We start from the raw sequence: 13912 nt of genomic DNA on the forward strand, positions 1-13912 counted from the left end.
ATTCCCTAAATTCTCTTATTTTATACATGGGAAATAAGCTCAGAGAAGATACCAAATTTTCCCACAGTCATATTGCTACTGAGGGTCGGACAGAACTATAATCCAAATTTTCTGATTTTCTGGAGACCCTCAGCTATCTCCTGCTTATCCAGTGTGGATGCCTTTTGCAAGCCTTTCCAAGCAGTAGGCTCTTTGTGCTGGTGTGCTATGTTCAGTCATGTCTGACTCTTTGTGACCCTGTGGCCTGTAACCCACCAGGCTCCTCTGTCCATGGAATTCTCCAGGCAAGAATACTGGAATGGGTTGCCATTCCCCTCTCCAGGGGATCTTCCTGACCAAGGGATGGAACCCATGTCTCCTGCACTGGCAGGTGGACTCTATACCACTGTACCACTTGGGAAGCCTTTTATGAATCAACTGATCAGCCTGATGGCATCATCAACTCAATGGATATGAGTTTCAGCAAGCTCTGGGAGATGGTAAAGGCCAGGGAAACCTGGAGTGCTATAGTCAATGGGGTCACAAGCAGTCAGACAAGACTGAGATACTGAACAACAAATTAGCCTCCAATTAAAATAAATCAATTTAAAAATTAAAAAAAAATCTGGCTAGAGCTGTGAATAATGCTTTCATGCTTTTATGAAGAGAAGCTTGGTGTGGTTTAGCAAGACTAGAAATAAAGAAAGGAACTGTAGTTAATGGAAAGAGAGATATAGTGAAGGAAATGGCTGTTGCCCAGGGTCAAGAAGCATGGTATAGAATCAAGTAATAAACTAGATGTCAGGAATCCTACGTCCAAGTCCCAGCTGTGTTTGTGATTTGGAGTAGTCCATTAAAGCCTGTATCACTGCAGATCTCGGTTTTACCCATTCTTACTTTGGATCCAGAAGGTTGCCATTAATAGATATATAATAACTATTCCTAGCATCTAGTTAATCAGAGCAATAAAAGACATAGCGTAGCAGTTGAGAGGAATCTTGAGAGGCAGTCAATATGTCTTCCTTAGAGAGAAAAATCTACAGAATATTATGTATGCATGTGTTACTTGCTCAGTTGTGTCCGACTTGTTTGCGACCCCATGGACTGTAGCCTCCCAGGCTCCTCTGTCCATGGAATTCTCCAGGCAAGAATACTGCAGTGGGTTGCCATTTCCTACTCCAGGGGATCTTCCCAACCCAGGGATCAAACCTGGTTCTCCTGCACTGCAGGCATATTCTTTACCATCTGAGCCACTAGGGAAGCCCACGGAATAGTAGGAACATCTAAACTGAATAGTTCTCACTCTACACTGCCACTTGCTAGCTGGTAAACTGTCAAAAGCCATTTTGAACACCAATTTCCTTAATTCATAAACCTAATTCAATTTACATAATCATTCAATGTATCTTTAACAAGCATCAACTATGTGCCTATAGAAAAAAACAGAGCAGAAAAAAAAGGTAAAATAAGGCAAGTAATCTCTCCCTTGCTTACAGGTTTGCTGAGAGAATCAAATGATAAAAGTAGATACACATGGAATGAAAAGGGAAATTAGGTTTAACTAGACTGGAGACATGAATTTGAATTTATTAGTTGAGTGACCATAAGCAAGTCACATAACACCTCTTGTACAACAGCTTTCTCATTTTGAAAATTAAAATAACTTCACAGATATGTTGTATTATTATTAAATAATATATTAAAATTTCCAGATTTAATATTTAATATCTAAAAGTATTCAAAATTTGTTTTGTCTTCTTTAAGATAGTAGTTTATGCACTCAAATACATTGAAGTGAAGTCACTCAGTCGTGTCCAACTCTTTGCGACCCCATGGACTCAAATACATTATTCAAATGTAAATAATGACAAAACATAGGCACCCTCATCCGCCAAAGCCATAAGGAAAGCTTTGACCAAGAGGCACTGGAAACCAGTGAGACTAGAGATGATTGGCTGTTTTAGTGAAAAGAATACCAGAAATGATACAGACACCTTTTTTTGGAAGGGGAAAAAAAAAGAAACTATAGTGCAGAGCTAACAAACTGACATCAATATGTTGAGGAGATAAATACAGACACCCTGTCAGGTCTCAGCTCACATTTGGTTTAATCTTCAACATTCTGAATCCATCCTGCATGGGCTGTGGGGAGAGAGGCTGTAGGAGCTTAATTGATTTTGTGAAAACCTCTTTTGTATTTTCCCTTAACTCTCACTGCGGGGAATCTTGACCCTGTTTAGCCTAATTTGATTTCTGGGAAACAGGTCTATGAATTGAATGAAAAGCCATTTTTTGGATTACTGGAAGAGGGTTAAAAGCAGAAACATCAGAGAGTCATAGACAAGCTATAAAGGACTTCAGAGATTACCTACTCCAGGTGGATCTATATATGGGAATTGTAAAACCCCTGAACATAACTTTTAATTTCGGTCCAGAATTCTTGAATATAAGGCCCATATACTGTGCTACCTCTTTTACTGAAATAATAAGTTCCTTGACAATGCATGTCTACCCCCTGCTGACTCTATTTTGATATGTTAGCAGCATTAGTCACTAATAACTTTTAAACTTTTAAGTCAAAAATCAATGCTTGATGTCATTCCAAAACAATTTTCAATAGATTGCTCTATGATTTTGATTACTTGACTTGATTACTAATAAAATTTTCTCCCAGTGTTCTCTAAATTATTGCATAGGCAGCTGGAAGCTGGTTTAATTTAGAACCCAAGTTAGAACTCTCTTTTTAAATAACTGAACTGCAACAAGCTGAAGATTCTATAGTTTGTGTCCATTCAAAATAGTTTGGAGGAACAACAAAGCATTATGGTATGTCAGGATTATGGAGGACTTTAGAGATCATGTAAGTATTTCCCTTCACTTCACAGATGGATGGCCTGAGACACCAACAAAAGAAAGAGATTGTTTAAAGCCATATGCTTATTAAGTTGATGAGACTGATGTAATAACCATGCTTGCTTTGCCTTATATCTAGCATTACTGGCTGGACAAAATATATTAATAATGCATCATTAAAAATGAAAATGATGTTACTAAGACACCATCTATAGGTTAGGCAAGTTTAGTCATTTATCGAGTCCTAAAAATGGAAAAGTGGTAAATCCAAAGAACTAGGGTCAGATGAACAGAGTTTTAGTTCTGACTCCCACTAACTGATCATGTGAACTATTTCCTTGCATGTAAAATAGGGATAGGTCCCCAACTTATAATGACTTTGGAAGAAATAAGTAAAGAGGATAATAAATATAAAATTACTTTGTAAATGGTAAAACTCAACATACATTGAGGATGATCATTCCTTTTTCCCCAAACTCCTGAAAATGTAATGCTGCTGCTGCTAAGTCACTTCAGTTGTGTCTGACTCTGTGCGACCCCATGGACGGCAGCCCACCAGGCTCCTCCGTCCCTGGGATTCTCCAGGCAAGAACACTGGAGTGGGTTGCCATTTCCTTCTCCAGTGCATGAAAGTGAAAAGTGAAAGTGAAGTCACTCAGTCATGTCCGTCTCTTCACGACCCCATGGACTGCAGCCTACCAGGCTCCTCCGTCCATGGGATTTTCCAGGCAAGAGTACTGGAGTAGGTTGCCATTGCCTTCTCCGGACACCTTTGAAAGACATGCACTTTTATGCTATGGGAAAAGTTAAGTTCACTGAGCGATTAAGTTCAGGATAAATAAATAGCATCAGTTCAACCACATTGAGGAAGCTCCTTAATGTGCTTATGTCTGGGGGAAGCAAAAGAGTCACAGATGTGGAGTCGCTGATGCAGTTCATAAAACAACCCAAAGACAGGAGAAATTTATTTCATTAAAAGGTTGGCATCTTTTTCTAATACTGTATATCTCCTGGGGGAGAACAGATTTTAAAAATAAAGAAAATTCTTACTATGCAAAAAGTAATATTAACAAGATATATTCATAGTATATAAAGAAATATTATATATATATATATATATTGGATTCTATAATATATAAGGAACTCATATAACTCAATAGAAAAAGGAAATATAATCCAATTAAAAAATGGTCAAAGAAACTCAGTAGGCATTTTCCCAAAGAAGACACAAACAAATGGCCAACAAGTATTGTTGTTGTTCATCATCACTAATCATCAGATAAAAGCAGATCAAAACCACAATGAAATATCAACTCGCCTTTTAGAATGACGTTTTATCAAAAAGACAAGAGATAACAAATGTTGGCAAGGATGTGAAGAAACGGGAACTCTCATGCACTGTTGGTGAGAATGTAAATTGCTATAGCTATTATTGTTCAACTCAGTGGACAAGGAGGAATAACTGTCCCAGGTAAGTTCAGTTCAGTTCAGTCCCTCAGCCATGTCCAACTCTTTGCGACCCCATGGATTGCAGCACACCACACTTCCCGGTCCTTCACCATCTCCCAGAACTTGCTCAAACTCATGTCCATTGAGTCAGTGATGCCATCCAACCATCTCATACTCTGTCATCCCCTTCTTCTTCTGCTTTCAGTCTTTCCCAGCATCAAGGTCTTTTCCAGTGAGTCAGTTCTTCACATCAGGTGGCCAAAGTATTAGAGTTTCAGCTTCAGCATCAGTCCTTCCAATGAATATTCAAGACTGATTTCCTTTAGGATTGACTGGTTGGATCTCCTTGCTGTCCAAGGGACTCTCAAAAGTCTTCTCCAACACCACAAAGCATGAGTTCTTCAGTGTTCAGCTTGCTTTATAGTCCAACTCTCAAATCCACACATGACTACTGGAAAAACCATAGCTTTGATTAGATGGACCTTTGTTGGCAATGTAATGTCTCTGCTTTTGAATATGCTATCTAGGTTGGTCATAACTTTTTTTCCAAGGAGCAAGCGTCTTTTAATTTCATGGCTGCAGTCACCATCTGCAGTGATTTTGGAGCCCCCCAAAATAAAATGTCACTGTCTCCACTGTTTCCCCATCTATTTACCATGAAGTGATGGGACCGGACGTCATGATCTTAGTTTTCTGAATGCTGAGTTTTAAGCCACCTTTTGCACTGTGTGAAATCATTTCTATGTGGAACTAAAAATAAAACTGAACTTGTGCAAGTAGACACTAGAATGGTAGTTACCAGAGATTGGGGGTGGTAAGGAATTGGGGAGATTTCGTTTAAGGCTACAAACTTACAAGTAGTAGATAAGTTCTGGGGGTGTGAGATACAACACAGTGACTATAGTCAACAACACTATATTATAAACTTCAAAGTTACTAAGAAACTATGTGACATGATAGAGACATTCGCTAACTCTACTATATCATATTGCAATATATATAAATGTATCAAACTATAACATTTTACACCTTAAATACAATGCTATTAATATATGTCAATTATATCTCAATTTTTAAAAAAAAAAGCATGTTTTTTTAAATTTAAATTTATTTATTTTAATTGGAGGCTAATTACTTTACAGTATTGTATTGATTTTGCCATACATCAACATGAATCTACCACGAGTGTACACGTGTTCCCAATTCTGAACCCCCCTCCCACCTCGCTCCCCATACCAAATTCCTGTTCAGATCATGTGGTTTTCTGTGAATCTGCATTCCATTCCCCATATACTTTTACAGCTGCAAATTCTAGTACTTTTTCTGACCAGAAACCATAGCCATATCAGATTATTTACCATTTCCCCATACCCCTCATGTTTTTATTGTCCAGGTCCAGTCATTCTGATAAGTGAAAGGGTCAAGCTAAAAATTCAGCACTAGGGATGCCAGCTATATACTCGGAACTCAGTAACACATTCTAATGTTTTCACAGAAGCCACTTAAGAAAAAAGAATAAACGTATTTTTGGCTAGAATATGCACAATCCATCTCAGACAGATGTCTTTTTCTTAAATGGCAACTATAGATTTGTTCTGAAACTAAAGAAGTATTATTTTAAGGCACACACATTCACTATGTGCTCTGCCTATTCACACTCTTTGCCTAATTAAAGTAAAATAAAAACCAAGTCCTTTCTTCTAGTAACTAAAAGCCACAGCTTCACAGAAACACACAAGAAGATCTGACTACTGTATGTTCTGAATGATTAAATACCAAGGTACTTTACCTTAGAGATATGATTTCATATATGAACATAAGCAGACATGCCTCAACATAAAATGGGTTGTATTCTAAATTTGCAAAGAAATACAGGTCCATTCTTCCTTTGAAACAATGCCATAAAAGGCAATTAGTCTTTCAGGCAAGGCTACACAAGTCCTTATTTCTCGTAATTTGTCTGAATGATTGTAATTGCCAATGCACAAGCACTATTTCAGCAACATTTCTCATTAAGCAGATTTTCATAGGCCAGCCTGAGAACCACTTATAACACTGCCTATGTGGAGAAAAGAATTATGATACAAATGAAGGGAAAACACAGTACTAGGAATATTCCCTTCTACACTATTATTATTTACTCTCTATCCCATACCCATGGCCATGACCACAGCAATGAGCTGGTCATGAGCTCAAATCTCTCAATCAATCCCAGTGGCTAGCATCCTTGCAGTAAACAGTCCTGACAGTTATCATCTTAACAAAGAGATCACATTTTACCATCAGTAATACTGAGACACTGTTGCCTCCTGACATGATACAACAGGAAGTCAGATCATCACTTACCAAGTATTCTTGACCCTGGCTTCAAATGTCCAGCTCTGCCCTGTGTTACAAATTCTGTATTTCTACTTCAAAATGGAAAATGATACTTCTTATTTCTCTAGGTCCTATAAGAAAATTATACTTGCCCCACTGTAGCACTGGCCAGGCAGTCATGTGGCTGAGATATTAAATATTCAGAGGTTGAGGGATTACTATACATAAGTAAATGTTCATGTACACAAAATATATGGACATGTTCCTAATTTTTACTTAAAGGTGACTGAATACGTGAAAACCAATTCACTGAAGCAATTAATAGTATGTATTCTGAAGCCAGACTGGGTTTTGGTTCTGGCTCTGCCACTTTTAAACTGTGTGAGCTTTGGCAAGTTACTTGACCTCTTGGTATCTCCATACTTTATCTCTGAAATAGGAATAATAGCAGCACCTAGTTAGCAGATCTGTTATAAGGATGATATGAATTAACATATGTAAAGCACTTAGAATAGTGCTTGGCACATAGTAAGAGCTATTTAAGTATAAGCTCTAAAGTAACATGATAGAATATGAAAACTAAAAATAAAGTATTGAACTAAGTTTCAAAAAAATCTAGAGAGCAAAGGAGAGTACCAAGTTTTAAGCAATGACTGGAAAACTGTATCATGTGAGGAGACAAGTTGAAAGTGATGAGAGTTATCCTGTAGACAAGAAAGCATGGAGTAGCTCTGAGAGGAAGGAAGTGTGAAATAGGAAGGAAGTGTCACAGGAGCCTAAAACAGATAGGCATTAGAGGAAGGTGGACTTCTGTTCAATATAGGAAGCACTTTCACGTCCCTAGAGCTATATGCCCATGGGAGTAATGCAGTTTACTACTGGAGGTATTCAAACTGGTAGGTCAATCATAAAGCATAATGCAAGAAGGATTCTTGGTCTGGGTAAGAGCTTAGGACTTATGGCTTCTCAGGTCCCACATCTGGTTCTTAAATTTTAAAATTTGGAGATTGAATGGTAAGAGTATTAATGTATTGATGCCATAATAGAGATTATATACACACAGAAGAGACTAGACTTTACATACTTGCACTTCAACTCATATATACCTGTGGTGGATTCATGTCAATGTATGGCAAAACCAATGCAGTATTGTAAAGTAAAAAAATAAAATTAAAAAAAAATTAGCTTGAGACATACCCACTCGACATGTGCCCTACCTGTTCACATTATTCACTGAGTTAAAGTAAAATAAAAAACAAATCCTTAATGTTTCTCTTAGTAACTTAGTATTTATTGGGTTGGCCAAAAAGTTCATTTGGGTTTTTTTGTAAGATGATATGGAAAAACCCAAACAAACTTTTTGGCCAACCCAATACATGTGTAGCCACAGGTGCCAGTTTATTCTGAGATTAAGAAAACTGAGAAAATATATTTCATGATGAAAGCAGATACTTAGGAGAACCTTTGGAACAGTGGCACCAAGTCAGGCTATGAATATGACAAGGAGATAATTAATTCAACCATTTCCTCTTAAATTCACAATATCTGCTCACTACTGCCACTACTATGGAATCTTGATGCAGAAAAAGTCGTGATTTGGTGTCATGTAAATGTAAGGCCTTGTGCCCAATGTCTATCATTCCTTCTTCCAGATATATTATATACTCATGTTCAACCTGTTTGCTTTCTTATAAGGATAACCTATATGAACTATATCAGCAGGGCTGCCACAGCCCCTGGCTTCAAGTAGGCAGAAGATCAGAGGGAAGAAGAAGGGAAAAGTGTGGGTATGTAATCTCTTAGCACTCTCTCTGTGAAAGCTCCTCCACTAAAGATCTCTGCACTCTTAAAAAGACTTGTTTTATATGACATATCTGCTGCTGGACTTAGGTTCTTGCTCTATTCCTTGGAGTGTACCTATACCCAGATCATACCTTCACAATTAGTCCCTTTGCAAACATACTCTCCTCAAATAGTCTTAACTGAAATTCCCCATCTGTTTTCTTTGGGATCCTGACTGATACACATCTCAGGTTTCAATAAATTACAGTCAGACAAGGATAGTTGTTGTTCAGTCATGTCTGACTTTTTGTGATCCTATGGACTGCAGCACACCGGGCTTCCCTGTCTTTCACTATCTCCCAGAGCTTGCTCAAACTCATGTCCACTGAGTCAGTGATGCCATCCAACCATCTTATCCTCTGTTATTCCCTTCCCCTCCTGCCTTCAGTCTTTCCCAGCATCAGGGTCTTTTCCAATGAGTCAGTTCTTCTCATAAGGTGGCCAAAGTATTGGAGCTTCCACATCAGCCTTTCCAATAAATGAATATTCAGGGTTGATTTCCTTAAGGATTGACTGGTTTGATCTCTTTGTTGTCCAAGGGACTATCAAGAATCTTCTCCAGCTCCACAGTTAAAGGCATCAATTCTTTGGTGTTCAACCTTTCTTATTGTCCAGCTCTCACATCCATACATGACTACTGGAAAAACCATAGCTTTGACTATTTGGACATTTGTCAGCAGAGTAATGTCTCTGCTTTTTAGTATACTGTCTGGGTTTGTCATTGCTTTTCTTCCAAGGAGCAAGGGCCTTTTAATTTCATGGCAGCAGTCACCATCCATATTTTGGAGCCCAAAAAAACAAAGTCTGTCACTGCTTCCATTGTTTCCCCATCTATTTGCCATGATGTGATGGGACCGGATGCCATGATCTTCATTTTTTGAATGTTGAGTTTTAAGTCAGCTTTTTCACTCTCCTCTTTCATCTTCATCAATAGGCTCTTTAATTCCTCTTTGCTTTCTGTCATTAGAGTGGTGTCATCTGCATATCTGAGGTTATTGATATTTCTCCCTGCAATCTTGATATACAGACTGGGATAGAAGATCCATTTGGCATTTACTTGCTACTTAGCTTGACCCATCATTAAATTGCTTATATTGAACAGTTTTGACCCAGAGTGATGATATTTTCTTAATGGTCCAACCTAACACTGTTCACACATACAGTTCTCAGTTGTTAATGGTTAAAATATTGAGCCAGGAAACAAGAGTATAAGAAATATATTACAGGAAGCTGAAATTGTTCCTTGCAGAAACATGGGACTAGGAATCAGAAACTGGCATTTTAGACCTATCTCTACGATTAATTTTCTGTTAAGTCTTAGAAAGTAAATGTCCTTTGTTGGAAGCCAATATTGTCACGCACAAAATAAGGGATCAGAAAAGATGCTCTCAACGGGTTTTTCTGTGTCTGCTATTCTAAAATTTCTGAAGCCCACATTCCTAAATATACCATAAGCTCTTTGAAAACAAGGACTGTGTCCCCAGAGTATTGTCCAAACATTCCTTATATCAGAATCAGGTAGGCACTTGATAGAAATGCAGATTCTTAGGCACTACTCCCAAGTTCAGTCAGTTCAGTTCAGTCGCTCAGTCGTGTCCAACTCTTTGCGACCCCATGAACAGCAGCAGGCCAGGCCTCCCTGTCCATCACCAACTCCCAGAGTCCACCCAAAGCCATGTCCATCGAGTCAGTGATGCCATCCAACCATCTCATCCTCTGTTGTCCCCTTCTCCTCCTGCCCTCAATCTTTCCCAGCATCAGGGTCTTTTCAAATGAGTCAGCTCTTCACAACACGTGGCCAAAGTATTGCAGTTTCAGCTGCAACATCAGTCCTTCCAATGAATACCCAGGACTGATCTCCTTTAGGATGGACTGGCTGGATCTCTTTGCAATCCAAGGGAATCTCAAGGGTCTTCTCCAACACCACATTTCAAAAGGATCAATTCTTTGGCACTCAGCCTTCTTTATAGTCCAACTCTCACATCCATACATGACTACTGGAAAAACCACAGCCTTGACTAGACGGACCTTTGTTAGCAAAGTAATATTTCTGCTTTTTAATATGCTGTCTTGGTTGGTCATAACTTTCCTTCCAAGGAGCAAGCATCTTTTAATTTCATGGCTGCAATCACCATGATTTTGGAGCTCAGAAAAATAAAGTCAGCTGCTGTGTCCACTGTTTCCCCATCTATTTGCCATGAGGTGATGGGACTGGATGCCAAGATCTTTGTTTTCTGAATGTTGAGCTTTAAGCCAAATTTTTCCCTCTCCTCTGTCACTTTCATCAAGAGGCTCTTTAGTTCTTCACTTTCTGCCATAAAGGTGGTGTCATCTGCATATCTGAGGTTATTGATATTTCTCCCAGCAATCTTGATTCCAGCTCTGCATATGAGTTACTAAATCAAATTCTCCAAGTGTGCAACCTGTTTCCTTGCTTAAGCCTACAGAGAGCCATTGCATTTAGAACATGATTTAAACAAAGTATTGGTTAATAAACCACTGATGATTGTTGAAGCTGCTTGGGTAGCCCACCATGTTATTTAATTGAATAATTCACTAAAGGTGGATAAAATAATGCAGCAAATGGATTTTATTAAACACACAGAAACATCATTAAGAAGGTATGAAAACAAGCAAACGAAAAGCAGCAGCTGTTAAGTATCAGAGCTACCAGCATATACATTTTAATGTTGTATTGGTTTCTATATTTATAGCAAATACAAATATAATGCCAACACTAATATTCAGAGCCAGACTTTAAGTAGTTTTATCTCCTCCAAAGCATGAATTGTATTGGACATGGAAGAAAGTAAAGTCCCCCCAAAAGTTTTCAATATCTCTGTATTAAATATAAGCACTTGTCTCTACTTTTCCAAGCGATATCTTGGCCTTCTCTTTAATATAGTTTTCAAAAGGCTTGATTATCTGGCTTTCAAAGCACCAACAGGATATGAGCAAACCAATATAAACAGGAGAGGTGACAGCTAACACTGAGGATGGAGACACAAAAAGAAAAAAGCAGATATAGAATAAACATAACGAATGCTCTTTATGACGATCAGAAAGTCACCATGAAGAAGGACTATTCTGTTCAAAATCCTTCTTTATTATTATTATATAACATGTAATATATGTTTTAGAGAACTTTACTCTCAGTTAAAATTAAAAAGCCTTTAACATTTGACGAGGTAAGATTCATTTATTTAGAACTTCCATCTTATTTACAACATCTATCATGCCCAATGAAATCAGATACATGAGAAATTAATAAGATAGAATTAGTCTTTTTTTTTTTCTTCCACACTGGAACAAAGAGTAAAAAGGGCCTTGTGGGCCAAGTTTCTAAGGACATATTAGTCTAGTTCTATAGCCCTCAGCCCCAGAGATTATCGTTGAAAACGCTGATAGAAGATGGAAAGACTTAGAGTACACTAAGATAATTGAATACTACTCAGCCATAAAAGCAATGAATGTCACTTAAACTGAGGTGAATAAACCTCGAGCCTGTTATGCAAACTGAAGTAAGTCAGAAAATGAAAAACAAATATTGTATATTAATGCATATATATGGAATCTGGAAAAATGGCACAGATGAACCTATTTGAAAAGCAGAAATAGAGACACAGACATAGAGAATGGACTTGTGGACATAAGGGGTGAAGGGGAGGGTGGGATGAATTGGGAGATTGGGATTGACATATATAATACACTACCATGTGTAAAATAGATAGCTAGTGGAAACCTGCTGTATAGCACAGCAAGCTCAGTTCAGTGCTCTATGATAATCTAGAGGGGTGGGATGCTGGGAGAGTGGGAGGGAGATTCAAAAGGGTAAGGAAATATATATATATATATATATATATATATATATATATATATATATATACACACACACACACACACTCTCACATACATACACTTATGGCTGATTCATGTTGTTGCATGCAGAAACCAACACAACACTGTAAAGCAATTATACTCCAATAAAGAATTAAATTTTAAAAAGGTGGTATGTATATACAATGGAATATTGCTAAGCCATAAAAAGAATAAAATATTGTAACTTGCAGCAATGTGAATGGATCTAGAGAATATCATACTAAGAAAAATAAGTCAGAGAAAGACAAATACGTATCACTTGTAAGTGGAATCTGAAAAATAAAGTGAATCTCTATATGGATGTGAGAGTTGGACTGTGAAGAAAGCTGAGCACTGAAGAATTGATGCTTTTGAACTGTGGTGCTGGAGAAGACTCTTGAGAGTCCCTTGGACTGCAAGGAGATCCAGCCAGTCCATCCTAAAGGAGATCAGTCCTGGGTGTTCACTGGAAGGACTGATGCTGAGGCTGAAACTCCAATACTTTGGCCACCTCATGCGAAGAGTTGACTCATTGGAAAAGACTCTGATGCTGGGAGGGACTGGGGGCAGGAGGAGAAGGGGATGACAGAGGATGAGATAGCTGGGTGGCATCACCGACTCGATGGACATGGGTTTGGGTGAACTCCAGGAGTTGGTGATGGACAGCGAGGCCTGGCATGCTGTGATTCATGGGATCACAAAGAGTCGGACACGACTGAACTGAACTGAACTGAACTGATACACAAGAGAAACAAACTCACTCAGACAGAAAACAAACTCAAGGTTACCAAAGGGGAAAGGGATGGGGGAGGTATAAAAGACTATGGGATTAACAGATACACAGTGACAAGAATTTATTGGTATATCATGGAGAACAATATTCAATATCTTATAACAATCTAGAATACAAAATAATCTGAAAAAAAAGAATATTCATATAACTGAATCACTTTGCTCTATACCTAAAACTAACACAATATTGTAACTCAACCTTACTTCAATTAAAAAAAAAAAAAAACTTTGACCAAAGTCAATAATTTATCACAGTCTTCTTTTGTTCTAGGAGTTAAGGGTACTTACCCGCCAATATCCTGCTTCACAAAGTCCCCAGGTTCTTGTCGTCTTGATTCCACTTGGCCAGTTGTTCCAGGGAGAATATTAATCAGGAAGAGAAGCCCAAGGCCAGCCATGTAGAACTGACTCATTTGTGTGATTATCATCTTCTTAGGCACCAACTTAGAGAGACCTGTGAGTTCCATATTCAGAGGAAGAGGAAAGGAATAGAAGACAAAAGGAAGGAGAAAGAAGAGATGAAAAAAAAAAGATTTTATTCAACTCAGAATCATTTAATTTTCATAACATATAGTTACTAAATGCTTACTGTCACAGTTCTCCTTCTCCAATTCACCAATGCCACCAAAATTCACTTCTGGCATACCCTTCTTTTGATTATACCAGAGCCCATCGAATAGAAGGTAGTGTAAAGACTCTAAATCAGTAATCAGAAGTCTTAGATTACAATTTCATCTTTTTCCCTGTCTTCCTCTGACTAGGTGAGTCACAGAACTTCTCTCAGCTTCAGTTACCTCTTATAATCCAAGATCCTAAAATA

General features: G+C 38.1%; 1 protein-coding gene across 1 annotated transcript in view; it reads right to left on the reverse strand.

Moving 5' to 3' along the window:
• Positions 1–13520, reverse strand: part of GABRA3 (gamma-aminobutyric acid type A receptor subunit alpha3) — a 142178-nt gene extending 128658 nt beyond the window's left edge. Inside the window, exon 1 of the mRNA XM_068962291.1 lies at positions 13381–13520. Within this exon, the coding sequence (XP_068818392.1) occupies positions 13381–13520 (140 nt within the window). The remainder of the gene's footprint in view (positions 1–13380) is intronic.
• Positions 13521–13912: the final 392 nt, after the last annotated feature.

This window comes from Capricornis sumatraensis, chromosome X, assembly GCF_032405125.1.
Source record: "Capricornis sumatraensis isolate serow.1 chromosome X, serow.2, whole genome shotgun sequence".
NCBI lineage: Eukaryota > Metazoa > Chordata > Mammalia > Artiodactyla > Bovidae > Capricornis > Capricornis sumatraensis.